The sequence below is a fragment of the Vanellus vanellus genome, assembly GCF_965231255.1.
Source record: "Vanellus vanellus genome assembly, chromosome: 1".
In the NCBI taxonomy this organism is placed as follows: Eukaryota; Metazoa; Chordata; class Aves; order Charadriiformes; family Charadriidae; genus Vanellus; species Vanellus vanellus.
The window spans coordinates 1,459,621-1,481,537 of record NC_138905.1 but is presented as its reverse complement, the minus strand read 5'-3'; the positions used below and the strand labels follow the sequence as shown (position 1 = coordinate 1,481,537).

At 47.7% G+C, this 21,917-nt stretch overlaps 1 protein-coding gene across 1 annotated transcript in view; it reads right to left on the bottom strand.

The window, feature by feature from the left end:
- The window catches only part of NRF1 (nuclear respiratory factor 1), a 76,254-nt gene that overhangs the window by 34,304 nt on the left and 20,033 nt on the right, over positions 1-21,917 (bottom strand). The window contains exons 2-9 of the mRNA XM_082490165.1: positions 21,430-21,661; positions 18,853-18,967; positions 16,484-16,610; positions 15,760-15,900; positions 8,014-8,172; positions 6,796-6,981; positions 4,992-5,093; positions 1,047-1,204 (exon numbers count right to left, since the gene is read on the bottom strand). Coding sequence (XP_082346291.1) covers positions 1,047-1,204; positions 4,992-5,093; positions 6,796-6,981; positions 8,014-8,172; positions 15,760-15,900; positions 16,484-16,610; positions 18,853-18,967; positions 21,430-21,652 — 1,211 coding nt within the window. The 5' untranslated portion in view covers positions 21,653-21,661. The remainder of the gene's footprint in view (positions 1-1,046; positions 1,205-4,991; positions 5,094-6,795; positions 6,982-8,013; positions 8,173-15,759; positions 15,901-16,483; positions 16,611-18,852; positions 18,968-21,429; positions 21,662-21,917) is intronic.

Genomic DNA, 21,917 nt, shown 5'->3' with positions numbered 1-21,917 from the left:
AGAAAAGAACATATCTGATGGACATGAATCTGGACCACAAAGAGAAGAAACAGTTCTAGGTGTGTTGGTGAATCAGCTGCAACAGGAATTTGGAAGCAAGATGCTGAATGCCCCCAAGATCGAGGTGACTGCTCTAGTAATTTGTGTATATAACGAGGTCTTGGAGCTTTACTCCGACCATCAGCAGTGTGGATTTGTGCCTGGTCCTAACCGATGGCTGCTCAGTCGACAACCTCTAGACCAGAATCCTGATTTGGATGAGGAAAATATTTTGTCTGCACCTGAGCAGTGTGAAACCTCCCGTGCTGCTGGGGCTGATGCCGTGTTTCCTATGGTCCCTCCCGCTCTTTCAGGGTGCCACTGCGGTGTGCTACAGCCATTTCCAGTTTTTAAGAACAGCAGGCAAAGCTTAAGCAACTCACCAGAGCTGAGCAAAGACCCGCTGCGTGGACCTGTAGAGAACTATGCTGCAGATCTTGGTAACTTGAGTACAACCAAAAATCTAACAGAATTCGTTCCAAGATGAAGAGGCAGCATTGCTTTTGCAGCTCATTCACCTTCTACTTCAGAAACACATTTGGGAGAAACCCCAAAAACACTGGCCTCTGGAAGAGATTCTGACTTTTAAGGAGAGAATGTACTGCCACACAATAGGGAAATTCAGCCTTAGTCTTTTAGTAAGAAACCACTAATAGTGTTGAGGGAGACATAGACCAGCATACTTATAAGGTGCTATTAGCACATCATGACTCTCGCTTGCTTCACAAGCTCAGTTCTGTAATTTGTTGTACAAAAAAGATCGTTTAGAGGGTACAGGTACTACTCATCTTTTCCTCTTTCAAGACATTTCTGTGTCAGTGCTCTTCTGTGGTTACAGTGGAAATCAGGAACTGTCCTGGCAGACACCTGGATGCGGGCTGACATAGGAATTTCCTAAGGAAAAGCCTCTACTGGGACTGTATACAGTGGTCTTTGAACCATTACAGTGAAAAACTAGAAGGAAATGTCACGTGCACGTGCTTCAAGCCTTCATCTCTCACCCATACCTGTTAAGTGCCATGGTAACAGTTGCTCCTTGCTGCATCTCCTGAGATGCTGCCACTGCTGCTTCTGCTAATGATGCCACCGCCTGCGTGGCCTCGGATGCCTGCGTCGTCTGGATAGTCATCTCACCCCCCTGTAGCGTTGCCCAGTTCTGCTCCACCTATGGGGAAAAACAAAAAGAAAGGCCCTAGGATAGGATGTTATCCCACAAACGCACAGTTGCTTCCTAAAATGGAAGGGTGAGATAGTTTCAAGAGGTCTTTGCAGAATCCTGCGCATGCTCTGACTCTGAGAGACAGGGAAAAAAGGGAGGAATCCTGGGATCCAGCTGAGAAGGCTGCTGGATCCTACAACCCTCTATCAGCCATGTTTCTCTAGTTTCTCTAGTCAGCCTGTGATTATAGTTGCCGTTCTCCATATGTTCAACCTCCAAACAAGAACTTGAGTTTTCTCACGCACATCAAAAGTGCACCCCATAAACGTCTGCGAAGCCCCTCAACCTCCCACAAACCCCTCTCATCCAGCCATGTCTGCAACAAAACGGGACAGTGTTGATCGTTGCTGTACTCGGATCACTGCCCACCAGCCTGGGCGGTTTATTAAGTAACTGCATTTCTGCGGTGCTGGAACCCCAGCGTGGATCACGTCCCCCAGGGAAACGGGCGGCCTCACCATTTCTATTTGTTTGCACCCACCTGCTGTGATTTTGGGGAACAGTCCATGTTCCCATTCAGGATTTATTTGTACAGCACTTGTGAACTCAGGTTGGTTTGAGCCAACTGGAATTTCTTTGTGGTCAGTAATATACTGAACGAAAGAAGATGGCAGATGGAAAGTACTGTGTTCATATCACAGAATCACATAATGGTCAGCGTTGGAAGGGACCTCTGGAGATAATCCAGTTCCACCCCCTGCCAGAGCAGGGGCACCTCCAGCAGTGGCACAGGACACGTCCAGGCGGGTTTGGAATGGCTCCAGTGTGGGAGACTCCCCCCCCCCCTCTCTGGGCAGCCTCTGCCAGTGCTCTGCCACCCTCAAAGGAAAGAAGTTCCTCCTCATGTTTAGATGGAACTTCCTATGTTCCAGTTTGTGCCCATTCCCTCTTGTCCTGTCACTGGGCACTGCTGAAAAAAGGCTGTTCCCATCCCCCCCACACCCTCCCTTTAAGGATTTATAAGCATTGATAAGATCCCCCCTCAGTCTTCCCTTCTCCAGACTAAAAAGCCCCAAAGTCCCTCAGCCCTTCCTCATCAGAAAGATGTTCCAGTCCCCTCATCATCTTTGCAGCCCTTTGCTGGACCCTCTCCAGCAGTTCCCTGTCCTTCTTGACCCGGGGAGCCCAGAACTGGACACAGTGCTCCAGATGTGGCCTCACCAGGGCAAAGTAGAACTCCCTAACTTCAGACCTTTACGTAGGTAGGTTTCATATTCCTTAAAATTCACTCAGTCTCAGCTGCTCATTTTCCACCTTGCCCACATTTCCCCATTTGGGACTTCACAGCTCATGAGACAATGAGTGTACGGCCGCAAAATCCGCCAGGATGTGAACTAGAAATATGCATTGGACCAAAATACTAAAGAAGGGGAGGATGAAGGCCCATCAGCTGACAAATCCTACTGGCTGCTTTGCAAGAGGAAGACCTTCCCTCACCCTCCCCACCTCTGTTCTCATCCCCATAAACATTTCAGGCCACTCACCGTCTTGCTGAGACTCACAAATAAGAATGTCGTAGAATGTGATGAAAAAAAAAAGCCCTCAATTTGTTAACATGGAGAAAGCTCAAAAGTCCATAGAAGCAGAGTTGGCTCAAGGCTCCCCACAAAAGGACAAGTAAATTTTGCTGCCTTTGGGCAAGAAAAGGGTTAGTCCCATCAAAGGATGGAGAGGGAGAGAGAAGCTGTCGCGCTCTCACTCACATCTGCTATCACACACTCCTCAGCAGCTGCCAATCTGGTTTTCCAGCACTTGGGCACAGGCAAAGCTGGCACTCGTCGTAGCTCTTTAGCCATCCCCAGCCGTCTGACGTTCCAGGCAACTGCTTCGTTCTCCTGTGCCCAGAGCTGACCCTGGGCGGAAGGATCCAAAGCAGGGAGGAAGCAGTGAGATAGTGCATTGCGAGAAGGAGAAAGGAAGTTGATCTGAGAGAAGGCAACGTCTTTTTAGAAAAGATGCAACCAAGTCTGAGCGCCCAGAGAGGAAGAAGTTGCAGATGGCAGAGATCTCGAGAGAGTCGCATCAAGTTTGTGGTACTCATTAGCCATGCCAGAACCGAACCGAAGCAAGGCTGAGCTGGGAAAGACACCCTTCCCACCACCATGCAGAAGAGGAGCAGGCATACTTTTTTTTTTTTTTTTCAAATACATGGCAACACACATCAGAGTGATAAGGCAAATCTCTGCCTCTGACTGTGATATTCAGTGCCCCGCAAAGATGCCTAAGCTTTTTCAGAACAGGGATGGAGCAAGGCCTGGAAAAGAAGGAGGGACTGCCCAGGCCCTTCTCCTTGCTAACATGAAGGTTGTGCTGCTGAGATACTAGGGAGCATCCCTGCTCCACACTGCTTGGCATCCTATAAACACATCGATTTACTCAGAGCTAACTGAGATTTTCACCCAGCAGGAGATACCAGGACAAAATCGTCCCTAGAGAGGCTGCCAGCAGGCTGCGCATCTCTGCATGCAGAGAAATAGCACCCATCCTTAGAGCAAGTTTACTTTTGCGTCTTTATTTTGTCCAAGATATTGCTTAGACATTCCGTTCGCGTTAGGAATTAGATGCCTGTGTTCCCTGACTTTCTATTTATGCCATTGAAAAACTTCTTCCAGATCCCAAGAGATCCAGCCGGTTCTTGAAAACCCTCAAAAGCAGCTCCAAAGTACTTCAAGGTCACGGTCCCAGAGCCCGGCTGTGTCACTGTGGGTCTGAGATGGAAACAGGGTCTGGCGCAGAGCAAAGCTGTTCTGTGCTGCCACCTGTCGCTGCGAGAGCCCCATCCCGGCAGAGAGGACCAGACCTCACCACTCCTGCGCACAGACTGTCCGGCCAGGAACTCCGGCTTACAGAGGGGCAGAATGTGAACCACAGCCTGAGTTCCAGGTGGGTTTGGGGGTGAAAAGGGTTTAAAACAAAAAATCATCGTAACATTAAATGAATGTTCCTTTAACACACACACAAAAAAGCCCCTTTATTACTCGATTAAAAAAAAAAAGTAAAAAAATAAATGCATGTAAATTTGAGTGTTCAGATTTTGGGACTCAAATGGTCTAATCAAGTCCTCGACAGAAACAACTTTGCCAAGTTGTAAAGCAGTGGAAGAAACTTTGACAGTAAACGGAACAGTAACTCCGCAGTATCTCCTGTTGTCTCTGTACTACTGTGTATTTACACAGCTCTCCCCAGGATTTACCTGCAAAACCCCCTAAAAGCTGCAGCAAAAGAACAGTCCCATTTCATCCAGAGATCAGTGGCCAAAGAATCTCAGGACTTGCCCAGAGTCACACAATATTCTTTACGAACCACAGGCTCAAAATATCCCAGGCATCACTCCAAACCCTGAACTGACAAACCAGCACCCAGGACCTACAGCACACATGAAACCGTTGCTCAATATGAGTACATTAAAGTGTATTTGCGTAGGTCAAGTCTTTATCTGCTACAGCAGACCTCACAAAATAAATAATCTATAGGAGATATCAAAAAAATGTATAAAATTCAGAACTGAGGCTTCCACCATAATTGCATTCTTACAGTCCTGAGTCAAAATAACAATAGTTCAGGACATGAAATTCTATAGTCTCGTGTTCACATGTATTTTGACCCCTAAGACGACAGTGCGGGGAAGCAAGGCTTGGTGTTTTCTGTGACCACTTAATTCTAGAAAATATTTATCGAAGGTCAGATAGGGCGATTCTGGTTTGTGCACCATGAACATGACCCAGGTCCTTACCTCTCCATCAGTCACTGCGGAATAATTGACTTGTGCGACGGTAACTGTGGTAGGCAACTCTGAGGCATCAGCCAGCGTGGCAACTGTAGCACCAGTGCCAACCTGCGGAAGTCAACAAAATGCAGTTGGACACACTTGTTATTGCTGGGAAAAGTCCACATGATTCAGGCAAAGGGACACTCAAATGGTCTCACATTAAAAAGCATCGCACCCACAGAGAATAACAGTAATTGCAGAGCTCACAAAAAATACGGAGTAATGTCAAAGGGCCGGGAGAGGAAATCACACACTGCAGCCACGTTAATCTATGGCAGCTTCCAGAGTGGATATGGCCCAGAAGAAAGTTTTGCCCAGCCTTTGTGCTGTCCCCTACATTCACATAGGAGACAGAGTCCTCGCTATTCTCCCAACCTCACAAAGAGCAGCTGGGGGACACCACTGCCATTCCCCAGTGTGAGTGCACTGCGCAGGTGGAGCCAACACGCTTCTCCCACGGTAAGTCACTTAAAAAGCCACCGAGTAGTCCTGGGTCAGAACATCCTGCTCACCAGCCCTCATTTATAACGCTCCCTGCTCACCGTTCTCTGGGTCTCTCATCTCCAGGCACTTGGCAAACATTAGTTCATCCTCAATACCCCATTGCCTTTAGAAATTACCCCATTTAACAGCTGGGAAAAGACAAAGGCAGGGAGATGTGCAGCTTTGTTTCTAAGGAGAATTAAACCTATAAATGCAAGATAGTCGAGGGGATCTCAGGTGCCCAGCACCTAAAAGAACACCAGTCAAAGGAAAAATGTACTTTAGCAGGTGAGCAAACAGAACCAGCTCGGCAAGTATGCCGGGCCTCGGTGCGGCAACAGAAAGCTGTAACAGTCACCGGAAAGCTTTCATTTGGGAAAAAAAAACAACACAAAAACCCTAAAACAAACTCTCACACCATGTTTTTATCTTCATGGTTGCGAGATGAGAACAGTCAACAGAAAACGATGTTTGAGACTTCACTAAAAATGTGATGATCGAGAGGGACAAACCGCTGGGCCAGTTTGGTACGAGGGCCACAGGGGAAACTGAGGTTCAAATCCCGCAGCCACGAGGAGCTCTCGGGAAGTTTCAAGAGACCAGTTAAGTTTTTGGCAGCCTGAGCTGCCAGAACCTGCCTCCCCCACATGGGGAACACAGAATAAACAGCAGCACCAGAGCCACTGCCTGAACTCAGCCCCTTCTGCCCTGAATCCCCCTCTGTAAAACAGCCTAAGAGGCATCCTTACCGCAGGAGGTGTCACAAGGATAAACATATATTTGGTGTGTGTAATAGATTTATTGCACTTTAGGTGTAAGATGAAGAACAAGGGGCACAGAAATACCTAATGCTGTAGATTAAGTTCTGTTTCATGCCATAAAAGAAAGGCAGTCGCAGTCCCACCACCTCTTCTCCCACACCTCCATCCCATTGCCACCACAGGCGTTGTGTGGCCACACCATGAACTGTATGTGTTTGTAAACGGGTTTTTTTAAATTCAGGTAAGATCCCTGAATCGCTTGACCAAATAGCTGCAGAAATGCTTGTGCTGCCGTAACAGGAGAACGAGGGATGGGAGTGGGGAAGAGAGAGAACAAGACCGTTTCTTTGGGCGGGAGCACTGGGCTACCAAGCCTGCAGGCTAAGACATACAGATAAAGACAAAATTCTTGAAGGACAAGTTAAGCTACCAAAAGGAGTTCGCTCTAAACTACCTCCCTGACGCAGGCAATTCCATCCCGAGTCAGCTGTGCTGGAAATGCAAAGCCGGAGGGTTTCACTCACCTGGATGAGGGACACAGTGCCATCAGGGTTACTGAAGGTTTGTACCACCGTCTGTGACGGCACCAGGTGCGCTATACTATGTGTGGTTGTAGTCTGCTGATCCTCAAACGCGTAGAGTAGGTCTTCACGCCCATGCTGCTTGTAGCAGTTCTTCACGATAGTCCGCAACGCTTGGGTCCATGACACCTACCAGTAGGATAAAAATAAATAAATAGAGTGAAGAGTCAGCATAAAAGTTTTCTGAAGCGCTGCAGTGCTGCTACTGCTGTCTTTTGCATGCTTTTCTTTACTGCGTTTTATGGGGTGGTTTTCAACAAATTCTCAAACAAACCAAAGGCCCCAATACCTAATCCCTCTCTGCTCATCTCCTCCCTTTCTCCAAGATGAAGAAAACCGCTCTGGAGGGGTATTGCATTGCTGTGTACTGACACAGAGTGAGTAACGTCTGGCCAAGGGAAAGGGAAGCTTCCCAAGGAAATCTGTTTCGCCAGCTTTCAAGAAATTCTGACTAAGGGATTTGGGCCGACAAGTAGAAAACCATCCCTACCTAGGAAAGCACCGACTGCCACACCACCGTTTCCAGCCTCACCATCCAGTCAGACCTACATCAGCCTGCACAAGTCCTGCCGCTTGCACACCCTGGTAGCTTTCTTTGATTATCTTTGTGATGGGTTGGTAGAAACATCACCTGCACATAGGATCCATGGCCCGAACTGATACCCAAGACCCTTTCACCAAGTTCTCTCATTTCTCTTATTTTTTCCTGGCTTCACTGCACATCCTTGACTGCTCCCCTTTAAGTACAAAGGTCCCTGCTGCTGAGGGTGGGACAGTATCCCTTCAGAGGCTTCAAGATGCCATGATACAGGCTCTACAGTAAGTGACCTGCATACTTGGAGAGCAGACTGGTCCTAGGCTGGGTAGGCTGCTTCGTGAGGCCACAGAGGCGAGCAGGTTCTACAGCTAACGAAAAGGGCACCCGCTGCAGAAAGAGATGTGGCTCAAATACCGGCTCGTCACACAACCCCAGCAGGGACAGGGCAGATTGAAGGTTACGCCTCTCTCATCTCACTGTTCTCCCAGGCTGAATGTCTGACACAAAGTCAAGGAAGGGCCAACATCGTCCTTTCTTCTGTCACTCGAGGGGAAAACTATTCCCACAAAAACTGGCTGCGAGCCCCTGCGCTCAATTTCAAGGCAGACATGGGAGATACACACCCGCTGCTTCTGTTCTTCTGTGCGGACATCGCTGCGAACGTTGGCCCATGGAATGTCCTCAGGCCACCAGATGGGCTTGCAGCTTTCCTTGCCCCAGCCTGGTTTCCCTCGACCTGTGGAATACTTCAGCATCTCAGGGATGAAAGCTCGCAGCTGTGCCTGGAACAAACCACATAGGAGGGTCAAGAGTTTTTTAGGAACTCCTATCTCTGGTAGTTTTGAGGTGCACAGTACAGAGTTATTACATTTAACTTCCATCCTGTTGGAACCATCAACTGGAAGAATCCTAAATGCCTGATGAAGATGGGCAAATACTTTACCATCTTCTCCCAAGACTCAGCTGAGAACAGCTCAGTAGCATGTGGAAGAGCAGAAACAAAATTAAGTCAGCCAACTACAACAATAAGGCACAAACACACGCTGTATTAACACACTTCATGGTTCAAACACTACCATGCAGAGAGCTAGTCAACCTGAAAGGGAGAAAAAAAAACTAAACCAGAGTCACACAGAAAAAAACCCACACTCAATGTCCCCACAGCGACAGGAACTCAGACGTGAGCTGACGTACATTTTACATAGATGCTGCAACGAGGATGGAGCTTCGGTGAGCCACTCGAATGTAAAAACCGTAATCTCACACATACACTTCTCCACCCCTGCAGAATGTAACACACACTGGACTAATTTTCTGAATCTATTTTTAACTTTTGCCAGAGTGTTGACACCTTTCAACCTAATTTTACTTCTCCTAAGCACCCACTGGTCAACCAGTGGCCACCTTTACCATCAGGAGACAATACCTTAAAAATAGACTTACAAAGCAAATCGTGCAGACATGTCACCAAGAGCAAGTAATATCCTTAGCGATACCAAAGAGAATACAAAACTCACACAGGGTTTTATGACACATTTGGTTTTTGTACCAGGCACTGCTTGCCCAGAGCCTCAGGAAAAGGCGCTGGTTCAGCTGCAGAAACAGAGCAGGAAGAGAAGCAGAGCTCATGAACCGCATAGGTCCGAGAAAATCATGTTAACTTAAAGCTAAATAGCTGCATTTAAGAACATCTCCCTGCCTCCTTTCATAGCTTTAAGAGCAAGTTATTTGAGCTTGTGACAGTGCCACTGGGAGTCCTTGGGGGTACCTTACAACCCCGAAGATGCCTGCATGTTCAGGGCTCTGGGGCACAGCCGTGGCAGAGCATCGGTTGCCACCACAGCCATGACGCAGTCCCAGCTAGCAGAGACACGGGTCAGCTCATGGAGGACTTCTCAGCCATCCCTGTTCTTCTGTCATAAGAGCGTCCCTTCCTCCCAGCCATGATCCTGCTTGAATGACACCCTGGGTCCAGTCTGGATATTGTATCCCTTGGCTCCAAGCTGCAAATCAACTCATTTACAAGCTGCTTTTTCCAGGTTAGCATAGGGAGTATGTACTAAAGTCTCCCGTAACATCTGTCTGACAGAGGAACGGAGGAAGGCTTCAGAGGAACAGGAGACTCCAGATTGTCTCTGTGGTCTCTGCAAAAAGCCTGAAGCCCTGAAGCACAACACTAAACGCAACAGGATCTGCAGCAGCTCTTCAGGACACAGGATTGCTCTTCAAAGCCAGAGCCCAACTGGAAGATGTAACATGGGCTCTAGCTTACACAGTTAAATAGAAAAATTGAAGTGTGTTTTGGCAAAAAGAAAACAATTTCTTTGTATGAATGATTTACTACATTGCGTACAGTTTGCAACGGTGGCTAGGGACTTTAAAGGCAATAAAAATCCAGTATACTTGTGTTTCCATATATAGCGTATCTGCTGCATGCCCCAGAAGAACCAGCCCTGCTCAGAGAAGTAGCTGCATTTCAGTTCCTCCACTCCATGCATGTCCTGCGCCAGCTCAGAGAAGCCGTACCAAACCCCTGAATTATAAAGGGAGGCAAAAAAAAAAACCCAAAACACTTTGGTGCCCTTTTTCCCAGCCCAGGCCAAGCCTGTCCACAATGCACCTTCCACTGCAGGGCCAACAGTCACCCTGACATGCTTCAGGTTCCCCAGTCGAGGGCCCAGTTATTCAAATAAACCTTCTAAGGGCATTGAGTTGCCTGGTGCAAAAACAGTTAAAAGCTCCTTCCCAGAATTGCTATCTGTGAGCCATGCTCCTTGTTACCAGATGGATTAATTACTGGTCCTAGGGAGTTCAGCGGCTCAAGCTACTCAAGGCACTTGTTAAGGAGGGTTTGCCTTTAATCCTCCAGGGAGACAATCAGCAGCAGCGTTACAACCTGCTCCAGCACAAGGACTTCTCTAATTAGTGCCATAACGAGACCTCACCCGGGTGGCAGACAGGGCTCTGACACAGGCTACAGCACCAAGACAAAGACCCCGAGTCTCTCAGGGCGCCACTGGGAGGAACTGGTGCGACCACTTCATCTGTGGGAGCCGCATGTTCAGAGAATCACAGAATCTCCTAGATTGGAAAAGACCTGTAAGATCACCTAGTCCGATCATTAACCTAACACTGACAAGCCCACCACTAAACCATGTCCTTAAGCACTATATCGACACAACCCTTAAATACCTCCAGGGATCTCCATCCATGAACCACCCAAAAAAGTCAAACCCCTGCTAAAAAAAAACAAACAAAAAAAAACCACAAAAAAGCAGCTCGCTCCGATTTGCACGGTTGCCAGCTCTGGAAAGGGCTCATATAATTATAAGGGGTTTGAAAGAAACTGTAAGCAATGTTTCTTTTACACCTTTTGGTACACAGACCAAGTGTCTTCTAAGTTTTAACATTAAAGTCAAGCGTTAGTGGTAGTGAGCTAATTGTGATTCTACCATTTGCAATGGCCCAAAGCACAAACAACTGCATGCCAGTGCTGGGAACAACAAGTTGTCCAGCGTGCAGAACACCCAGCAATGCTTCGGTCTTAAGGTTTCTGCCCTGCTAAGGAATGTGGTTTCCAGAAGGGAGCAAAACCTGTGCTGGGAATTTTCTACCTGTCCCCACAGCTCAGTCACAGGATCTCCAAAAGGCAGCACGTGGGAAAAGCGAAGTCAAGTCCACGCAGGACCTCAGCTGCACCGCAAAGTGGAAGAGGGCAAAGCAGCAACGGCAGCAAAGCACTCAGGTGTTTTGTTCACCGGCCCTTCTTTTTGCACCAGCCAATTTTAGACTAAATGTTCTTTATGTTTAAAATTCCAATTAATGTTTCAACATTCAGATTAAAAAGCCAGGCATCGGTCAAGGCAGCAACCAAGCCGTCATCATGAATTTCCTGATATGAAAACTCACATAGCCCTGACCAAACTCTGCACGGTCTCACTGCCGGGTGCTTTCTGGCAAGCAGGATGAGATCGGGCTTGTCACTGTCATAAATTCATCATGGCAAAGACGAGGTGCAGGTACAGCCTGGGTGTCCTCAAAAATAAGTGATGGCACTCCACAGATGCAGTAATTTATGCCTGGCCACAAAAATCCAGCCCAAAATTACCCACCTGGTCATCAGTGCAAAAAAGCAGGAGGTGCCGTGGGCCTCCCCACGGAATATCTGCTCATGGATTTAGTCTTTATGCAAATCCTTCTCTTCCACCCTGAAACCATACCCAAGTCATAAGAATGAGTGAGTAGTTCTAATGTTTCGGAAGGGCACACCAGGGGATCAGGCTGTCCCTCTCGGTACCACCACCTCCTAGCAGAGTTTGGAGATCTGAGCGCTGGACACAACAGCTTGTTCTTGCACGAAGCAGTCTCTAAATTTAATTGCTGTAACAGCAGGCAGCTGCCTGCATGGCCGTTAGACGTATACACTCATCTCTCCATCCAGTACCTTGTAGGACTCACTGCCCTTCTCACTGCTGGAACAACCATCCAGTGCTAAAGCTCAGCTGCACAGGGGACCCGAGTCCTAACTCTAGGGTCCCTCCATGGCAAAACAAGGATGTGTTCTCTGCCACAGCCCAACGACCCGCTGGGAGAGCAGAAACGCAGGCTGTCCCCACACCACACCTCTGATGTGGACCAGAAGGGAGCACCAGCAAACCATGTACCCGGGCGATGGGGTCCAGCACTGCAGGATCATCCCTGCCCCTGCACGGAGGGGATTCGACAGCCGCAAACTGAGTTGAGTTACCATCTTTCGGTGCTTGGCTTCTCCTGCACACAAAGAGATCTGCTGTTTGTGCTAAAGCTCTTTGCAGGGCAGTATGCAAACAGACATCAAGATGATTTTTGAGAGGCCCAGATAAACTTTGTTGGCTTGTATAAGCAGACTGCAGATCATTAAAAAAAAGTCAGATTAAAGGACAAATCACCCGTTCAAAAAAGTATAAACAAATTATAGTGACCTCAGTGAGAGCCAACTGAAGCATCGACCTCAGCATTACCCAATCTTACTCCTTAATCATATCAGCGAGCAACCGAGAACAAGTTTAGGGGCAAACTCGGCTCTGACGTATAGTGTCAACGTAGCCAAAGTCCATAAAGCAATGAGATTTCTCTGTGTAATGGCAGCAGAGTAAAAGCCCCACTGCAATACGTTTTTTTTTTTTCTGCACAGCCGTGGTGGGTGATGCTCTCCATTTTCAAGTTTATAGAAGCATCTTTGCTCAGGCTACTAAAGGCTTTATTTCCCTCAAGACCACCAGGGAAGCAGAGCAATTAAGAGGAGAGTTATTTTCATCTCCTCGTTGAGGAGCTCACGCCTCTACCACCTGCCTGCTGCCACCTGCAGCTGCCGAAAGCACAGGCCTCCTTTTTCCACTCCCCGTGACAAACCTCTTAATTGTGCTGCCCAATTTATATTTATAAATATTTTGCTTTTCTGCAGGGCTTTCTGCAACTTAGTCGAAAAAGCTCATTTCTTGTTAGCAAATACAAAGAACCATATTGGCGGCTCTGGGAATCAAGGGTCCTACAAAAAAACGATGGCACCTCTAGCAGCGCAACAGGTCGCAGCGACGTAGGAGTCAGAGTTATCATTTATTCTCTCAAACGAACGTAATTCAAATTGCAATTGTGGCAAAACCCAAGACAGCATGGTGTCCTCATCATGTTCAGCATATCTGTGTTTAGTTTGCCCCCAAGTCTGGCAAAATACCTATATAGCAGCTGGACGCTTTCAGCAACAAAATCACCTCCTAAGCACCACGTGCAGCATCCCACTCCTTGAAAATTTTCCAAGACAGACCTGCTGGGTTGTGAAAATCCACCCAGGCGTTGCAGTCTTGTCGCTCAAACCTAGTGCTCTGTCCTCAAGTGGCCTGCAGACATTCAAAGATATCGAAAAATTTTTAAAGATATTTATAATATCTTTATATTTATATATTTATATATATATAATATCTTTATCTATCGTCCCTAGATGATATGCAGGGAAACCGAGGCAGTGCAGCGCTGGGTGCCCACAACACGGGTGCACACCACAGCGGCTGGGCTAACCGGGACAGAGATGGTTGGCCAAACGGGGCACAAAGAGCATGGACTCTGTCCACAGCTGAGGAGAAACCTTCACAAAGCTGTTTTGAGTTACCACATTGTACCAAAAAGACAAGGGCTACTCCTAACAAGATACTTGTTTTACCACAACACAGCACGTGAGGACTTGAAATAAGAGGCTCTACGTTGCTACGCTCTTGCATCAGCAGTTTGCACGCTTGCTGACCAAAGGCCCCGCAGAACATGGAGAAGAAAAAACGTTTCTCATCCCACAGAGCCACGAGAAGCCTGGGAACACAGGAGTGCTGAGAGGGGTGGTGGGGAGGGCAGAAGATCCCTTCCAGCAGCTTGTGCCTCGGGCTGGAGAGCTGCTTCACACATGGAAATGCAGAGCAATCAAACCCCGGGGGCAACTGGGCTTGGCCAAATCTTTGTGCAAGGTTTCCCGAAAACCAAGGCATGTCATGTTTGGAAGAAAAAAAAAAATCTCCAAACTTATTTTTAGCTTAACGTGAAAAGTATTAGTATTTTACCCATAGAATTCTATGGATATTAGTATTTTATCCATAAAATAGAACCAGAAAACACTTCAGCAACCTTTGATGTTAAAATATTCAATTTCCAACCCTAGCACAAACAATAAACAATATGCATTATGAATCCAGCTGAAGGCCTCTCTGAAGTGAGAGCTTGTCACTTTTATTGCTGCTTTGATGGCACGTGCAACATTAACAGCCAAACAGTTGACAGATCTTTTTTATTGGCCCTTTTTTACGTGCACATATTCTGCGCACGGCGAACCAGAAAAGGTTCTCAGATGTGTTACTGGATTGCAACAACCTCACATCCTGATCTCATTCACCCACGCTCATTTCCCTCTCTCTCTCTCATTTCTTTCCACCGCCCCACCAGCAACAGCTCATTTGCTTTGTTCCTTCCTCAGAGCCCACGTGCTCCGGGTACAAGCACCTCCAGTTTCACCATTTGTACCACACTAGGATGGCCTCCCTCTGCCCGAGCAGATCCACATAGATGTCTCCTACTCCATTTTCAGTCCTAGGCACTTTTCTTGCCATTACTGAGCTTAATTACTACAACGACAAGGCCATAAAGAAGTCAGATAAACACAAGCGTTTTGTTTGCCAACACAAATGAACTCAGAGCTACACACCTGTGATCTTTTTGTGGTCTCATTTTACCTTAAAACATTTCCATTTTTTACTTTCCCATTTCCATGGGAAACTGTTAATGATACAAAACAAAAGCTGTCTCTAAACAGGTCTTGCAGATACCACCACCCGTGTCTTAAAAATCTAGTGACTATGTTTTGCCTTATGTTGTCATGGATTAGGAATACAACCTGTTATCAGCCAAGGCACAGTAGATTTCTTTGTAAAATTTTATTAGAAGCGTGAGCTTGTCTGATTCCACCTAAGTAATGGAAACGGTGTTTTGACCAGAATGTGATCTTTCTGCAGAGCACAGAGGAAATCCGCACAACTTTGCTCTACTACAACACCTCTTTGTATGTTGCCCAAAGTCTACGTCCTTTCCATCTCACTACTCCCTCTGAAGAAACTGGCTTTCAGCATTTAAAATTTGTTGTGGCGCATCAGACTGAGTGTACCCAGAGCCTCCTGCAAAACACAGCTGCCTGCATTCAGGTCCTGCACCCCAGGAGAAGGACATCTCCCTATAGATGATCCCTCCAACATCAGGAAGCTTCCCTGGGGTGTCCCCTTCACTTTCACCTAGCAATAAGGAGGTCAGCAAAGGGCTGGACTGGGAGAGAAAGGGAGTCCCCCACATTCCTAGGGCAGATGAGACTCTGGCTCCATCAGAAATGTCTCCCTCAGGGTCTAACATGGAGTTAAACCATCAGCAAGCTCCCCTCTGCTCCAATCCACAGCAGAAAACAGAGAAGGGAATGAACTAGAGCACAAAAGAAATGTCCAAGGAGGATAAACCAAAATGGTACTCCACAAGCAACCTTCTTGACCTCAGTGCCTAAAAATCACTGCAAAGTGCAGAACAAATAGCTACCCTGGTCATAGTTTATGGGAGGTAACAAAAACAGCTCAAAGGGGAATGCTCCCAGCAGCCTGAGCTCTAGACCGTACCAGCATCATCTAGAAAACAAGCACCAATAACAAAGTGTCACATCTAACTACTATCTGAGCTGTTACAGTCCCATGGGAGAGAAAACATCAAATGTATCCCCTGGAGATGTAGGCATAAGCTCCGCTGCAAAATAACAGGATGTGACTGTAAGATGTCAAATCTCTCTCTCTCTGGTTCTGCCATGTCTGGCTGCTTACCTGGGTCATCTTGTCCACCGAGACGGGAATGCCATCGATGGTGAGGGGCGGCAACTCTGAGTTAACCTCCTGAGGCGCAGGAGCATGCTCTGCTAGTGCGGACTCCAGGTCTTCCAGAATCATGCTCTTGTACTTGCGTACCTGTGGGGAATCGTTAAGCTCAGGTAAACAAGGTAAGGAGCACCAGGAGAGGAGAGGGCAAGGACGCAGGGCCAACCACCTTCCCCAAGGTGCTGCAGAACAGAAGGAGCAAACAACGCCACAGCTGGCAAGAAAAAATACCCACTGGCCCCAAAGACTTGGCTGCATTGAAGAGCTGATGACGAAACATCAAGTAACACTGGCAAGTGGAAGTATTTACGGGATTAAAAGAAAAGTTCTGAAGGAAGACTTACATGGTCAGGATCTGCTCCATTTACTGTCAGGTCTGCAACAAGGTGCAAGCGCTGACAGCTGAGCTGAGTTCAAACACATCATTGCTACCTGCTCCCTCTGGTTTTTAATCCAGGATATTCAACCCTGGTGAGATGTGCTGGGCAACCATTCACCCAGAGAAAACAGGACTCCCACGCTACCCTCATGTCCATACACTCTCCACTTCAGTTTCCAGAGCTTTAAACGTGACCTTCAGATCCCTCTCAGGCTCTCAAGGCTGCCTTGAGCAGAACGGAACCTGCAGAGAAGGTGAGCAATTTATTACATAGTTTTTCCTAGAGACACCTACCACATTCTCCAAGGGCGCAGCACCGAATACTTTAAAGACGGGATTGGGTTTGGAGGGCGAGATGCACAGAACGATGGCCTGCTGCCCCACTCTGGTGGTGTACTCATCCAGCGTGGCTCGGAGCTTTCTGAAAGAGAGATACAAACCAGTGAATAGATATCAGCTGAAAGCCCGGTAGAAACACAACCCTTCGCATTGTAAACTCCCTTTCTTGGTGCTACCCATTCACAAACCAGGTGAGAAACGGAGCCCCAGCTGGTCAGATTAGCCACATACACCGCTCCTTCCTCCGCTCCTGCAGGCCTGCTGCGTTCCCTGTGGTCACCCGGCAGCTCAAATATCAATTATTCTCCCTTCTCTCCTTTTTCCGTTGATATAAAAAGTAGAGAAATCACCAGAGCAGCAACGCTAGGACAGCAGGAGTCTGCATATCCCCTCTGCCACCATCTAAGGGTATTAGCAATACAAAACCCGTAAGGTAGAGAACTTGAATGATTCAAGAAAAGAGGACTGCAAAGAGGATATTTTACACCCAGCCTCCTAACAGTGCATTGCAATTCTCTAGTACCAAAGGCCTGCTCAAACCAGAACGGTATGCATTCAACCAACAGCTACACGACAGGCAAGAACCACAAATACTGCAACAGCTCAGCACAGGAAACCTGTGCCTTCAGACACCTGTCACATCAGCAGGTCCCTTTGGAATGGTCTCTCTGCAGGAAGAAAATGTTCCATCATATACTTTCCACCTCTTATTCACTTTTAAGCAATGCAAGACAATGTGTCAGAAACACGGGCAGAAATTCATAAAGCAAGAAAGAAGTAGCAGTTGTCACCAGACAACCTGAGCACTCCATAAGGTGACAGTTTAGTACCTGCCCCGGTCATTTCAGAACCTGCTGTCGGCAGCAGACACATTGCCAAAAAGCACCACCACCACCATCTACACAGAGATCCCAGAATCAGAAACTGTAACTTCCCACTCGATTCACAGTGGTGTAAATATCAAGCACAAACATGTCAAACCGATCAGAGTGCAAAAAAATGATGCATTTTGTCAGTAACTTGCATGCAATAAAATGAAGTAGTTGCACGAAGGGAGAAGAAATAATTCCTTTAGATGGGAGTTTCTTTAAAAATATATTGTTCATATTTCAAGAGAGAAAAGAATTTGCTCTCCAGAAATGTTGCTATAAACATGGCTGGGTCAGCAGAGTTGAGAGAGGAGGGAAAAACAGAATAAAGCTATAAAAGAAAGGGAGTCCACCCCCAGGGAATGTTATTTAACACTAACCCTGCTCCGCTTCCTTCCAGTTTGATCATGTGCAAAGGGTGTTGTGGAATTCAGCAGGTGAGTAAGCAGAATATAAGGAAATCAACTTAATTTCTCACCAACTTCACAAGAGTTAAGAGAGGAGAAAAGACGAAACTCTGACCCTGACTATTTCAGCGCATTAATGTGCACGCAGGAGGAGGCCAGCGAGTAATGGGGTGACAAATACACCAACTCTTGTGAGATAACCCAGTCGAATCCAAAACGGTTTAAAAAGCAAAAATTGCCTTGTTCCAAAACCTATTAAATAGTTCCGGCCAATATTTACAAATGTTTCCTGAAGACGGAACTGCAGGTGATCTCCCCAGGCTTGCGGAACGCCTGTGCAGTCACTTCAGCACCGGTGCTCCTCGGTGGCCATCAGGCGGGCAGACAGCCTCAGAGCACCTGTAATGCAACACCTGAAGGGCTACGGAAGTTTGGTGTCTACAGGGCAAATTTCTAAAGCCAAAGGAAGCGTTTCAGCTCTGGCAGGCATCTCCCCTCGCTTATTCTCCCCCAGCACTGTGCACTACCGGCTGGGTCACTCTTCAGCATGGAGCTCATACAACGGGCTCTGCTGGCAAAGGAAATCCAGGTACAAACACACTAGATTTATTTACAGGATTATTTCATTACACAGAAAAGACTTTTTTCGTGAGGTACATGAGTCCTTTGTGCCACTGCAGAGCTGGGATATGGCTGTAGCTCCAGATTCTCAGGCCAGCTGCCGTTAAAGCCGCGAGGAATATCTTGCAAGGCAATGTTACCCTGACAGATTTAACTTGTGACCAGCTGAGGTTAAAATAGAATGGCAGATCCCACCTGAACGGTCATGTCAGTCTTGGTGATCATAATATCACATTAAAGATGAGCAGAGCTGCAATTTAACCTATATCTGCAAACTAAAGCACAGCTCTTGGGTTCCAGAAAAGATGCCCCCAAAAAATCCTCAAGCTGGGCAACTTCTGGACAGCTCATGGTCTCACCACGCACAGCAGTGGAGACAGGTTGAGGATGCAGACCGAGGCGTCAGAGTGCATGTGGGAGTCCTTACCGTAGCAAACGTGTCTGCTGCCTCTTGCGGATTGACGGGTTGGATTCAAAAACGTGTGGTCGCTTTCGTTTTTTCCCTGTTGCCACGGCAGCAGCTGCTGCCATCCCCACAGGGCCTGGAAATCAAACCACAAGGGGTGAATCAGCACACGCAGCTCAAGAACTGGCCGAAAAGGACATTGACATTGTGTCCGCCCCAGGGATGGGTCCCAAGGGCTCAGCTCAAGGCCTCCCCACAGGACCAAGGTGACCCGAATTCCCCGCTGAGCTCCCCGGCAGCCAGGCTCCCTCCTCTCCAGCATCGGAGAGGTGTATGAAAAGGCTCCGTTCCCCAGTCTGGCAAGGTCCAGCTCAGTCCCAGGTGAAAGTCACATATTTCAGTCCAGAGTTTTCCTTACAATCACAATCTCTCAAGTAAGCCAAGACTTTAAATAACTGACTGCAATCAAGGAGATCCCTGTGGTAGGGGAGAAGAGACTGGGTGCAACACCATGAATCCTGCTCGGACACCTCAAGTACAGCATCAGGAGTTCAAGGCTTTCCCCAGGGATTAATGACCAACTTTGGTGGGAAAGAAACTGTAAATCCAGAGTCAGCGGCAGCATCCTGGAACAGCCTCCCCTGAGGGACAGCAGGGACCACGTCAGGGCAGCACTACCACTTTCGCGATCAAACTCTAGACACACAGTCTACGTAAGAGGAAGTTTAATTAAGTTAATCGGAAGTAAAACAAGTAACATGCAGCGGATTGTGTTTCAATCGGTGAACTCCAGAAAAAAGTGCAGGGCCAGAGTCAAAAAGCCATGGGGTCTAATGCGGGTACAAGACTTGCCTTTGACTCTTGCGGTGACCTCAGTTGCTCTGTGTGTAGCTTCTCCATACGTCAGAGGTGAAAGATCACAAAAACCACTATACTGTTGTGTTTAACAAAGTCACAGCTACTGGATTAGTGGAAGCTGGTAGATGATAACAAAAGTAGCATCTGATGATAGGTTCTCTCCAGGCAGCTGCTCCAGGAGATGGGACATGGTAACGGACAGAGCTCTGGGTGACACTACAGAGCCACATTTTGTTAATCAGTAACAAACTACCTGAGTGCTACCCATGGTGGGTGCAGCAAGCACCAATGCATACTGCTCCAATGATCCTGTGCTTATGAAAAAAGAATAAAAACATTGCCTTTTGGGGGCCTGGAAAAAAACATTTGCTCCGGAGAAGCAAGGAAGGGCCACGTTGGACTCTTGGGCAAGCTTTGGGCTGAATGTGCCAGCCCATGCCACCAACTACAGCCATAAGCCCCAGGGCAGCGGGGCTGCTCCTGGCTCGGGGCGATCACCTGGCCAGGGGATGGAGGGCACCAGGCAGCCCCTGCACTGGGAGGGCTCACAGGCAGGTGAGAACCACCAGATGACCCTCCTGCAACCACCACCTGGGATTGAAAAGCTTGTGTGCCAGAAAGGAAAGGGGAAAGAAAAAATCCTGCAGGAGCTGTGGTCAGAAAATTAATAGGCAAAGGGCATGGGATGCTCAGTGGGATGGTGGAACTTCACAGGTTCGGTCAAGCACATCAAGAGGCTTATTCCTCAGATAAAGTCTGACAAGGAGTCAGACAAGTCTGTGAATGCTTATTTAGCACTGTATTTTTCTACTAGTGAGGTAAATCCACCACAAGTCTGTCCCGGTTTCAGCTAGGACGGAGTTAATTTTCTTCCTAGTAGCTGCTGTGTTTTGGATTTAGTATGAGAATAATGTTGACAACACATATTGTTTTAGTTGTTACTAAGTAATGCTTATATTAAGTCAAGGACTTTTCCAGCTTCCCATAGAAGCTGAGAGGCACTGGCACAGGTTGCCCAGAGAGGTTGTTGAGGCCCCATCCCTGGAGGTGTTCAAGGCCAGGCTGGACGTGGCCTTGGGCAACCTGGTCTAGTGGGAGGCGTCACTGCCTATGGCAGGGGGGTTGGAACTCGATGATCTTCAAGGTCCTTTCCAACCTAAACCATTCCATGATTCTATGAGAGGGAGCATAGACAGGACAAGCTGACCAAAGGAATATTCCATACCATAGAAATCACGCTCAGTATATAAATGGGGGTTGGCTGCGGGGGGCAGAAATGTGTGATTGCTGCTCAGGATGGACTGGGCAATCGATCATTGGGTGGGGAGCGATTGTATTGCATCACTTATTTTGTATATTCTTTTACCACTGTTATTATTCTTTTCTTTTGCATTACTGTTTTATTAAACTGTCTTTATGCCAACCCACGAGTTGGTTTTTTTTTTCTTCCATTTTCTCCCTCTTCCCCCTACCCTACCTGGTGCGGGGAGTGAGTGAACGGCTGTGCGGTCCTAGTTGCCAGATGGTGTTAAACCATATAATATACACACAGATAAAGCGAGGCAAGATTCAAGCAGCCAGCAGACCTTGCGAAGAAGCGCTATTAAAGCCAGAGCCATAAGGAAGCATTCAGAGCACTCCATGGGGTGAGAAGATCACCCACCACCCTCAAGCGCTGTTCGCAACCTCTGCACGAATGCTACGTGGGGCAAACAACACCGAGCATCCTGCTGACTTTACCTGCAGCAGCCAGGTGGGCAGTGACCTCATCGGCAGCCGTGGAGTTGAGGATGTCAGAGTCATCGTAGGAGGTGTCCTCCGGCGAAGATGGCGAGTCTTCATCCGCGCTCAGCATGCTGTGCTCTGTGTAGGTGGCCACGTGGACCTGCTGCACCTGCTGGGCCACTGCATGAGCCTCGATGGTGGCCATGTGCTCTGTTTGGGTCACCCCGTGTTCTTCCATCAATAGCTACTGTCAGAAGAGGAAAAAAAAAAACACAGGAAGGTGTTACTGACATTGATGCACCATAAGGGAGGGCAGCCAAAGGTTTCTGAGCCAGCTAGGTGAGCAGGCTGTGACCAAGAGGGAACAGAGATTACCTCTCCCGGCGGCAGTGGTCTTCTATGAGAGGGAAATAATTACTACAACAGGAGCCAGAAGAGGAACTTGAAGTTTAAGAGTTTTGAAAAATCCATACTTCCAAACAACATGGCATGGCACCCAGGGG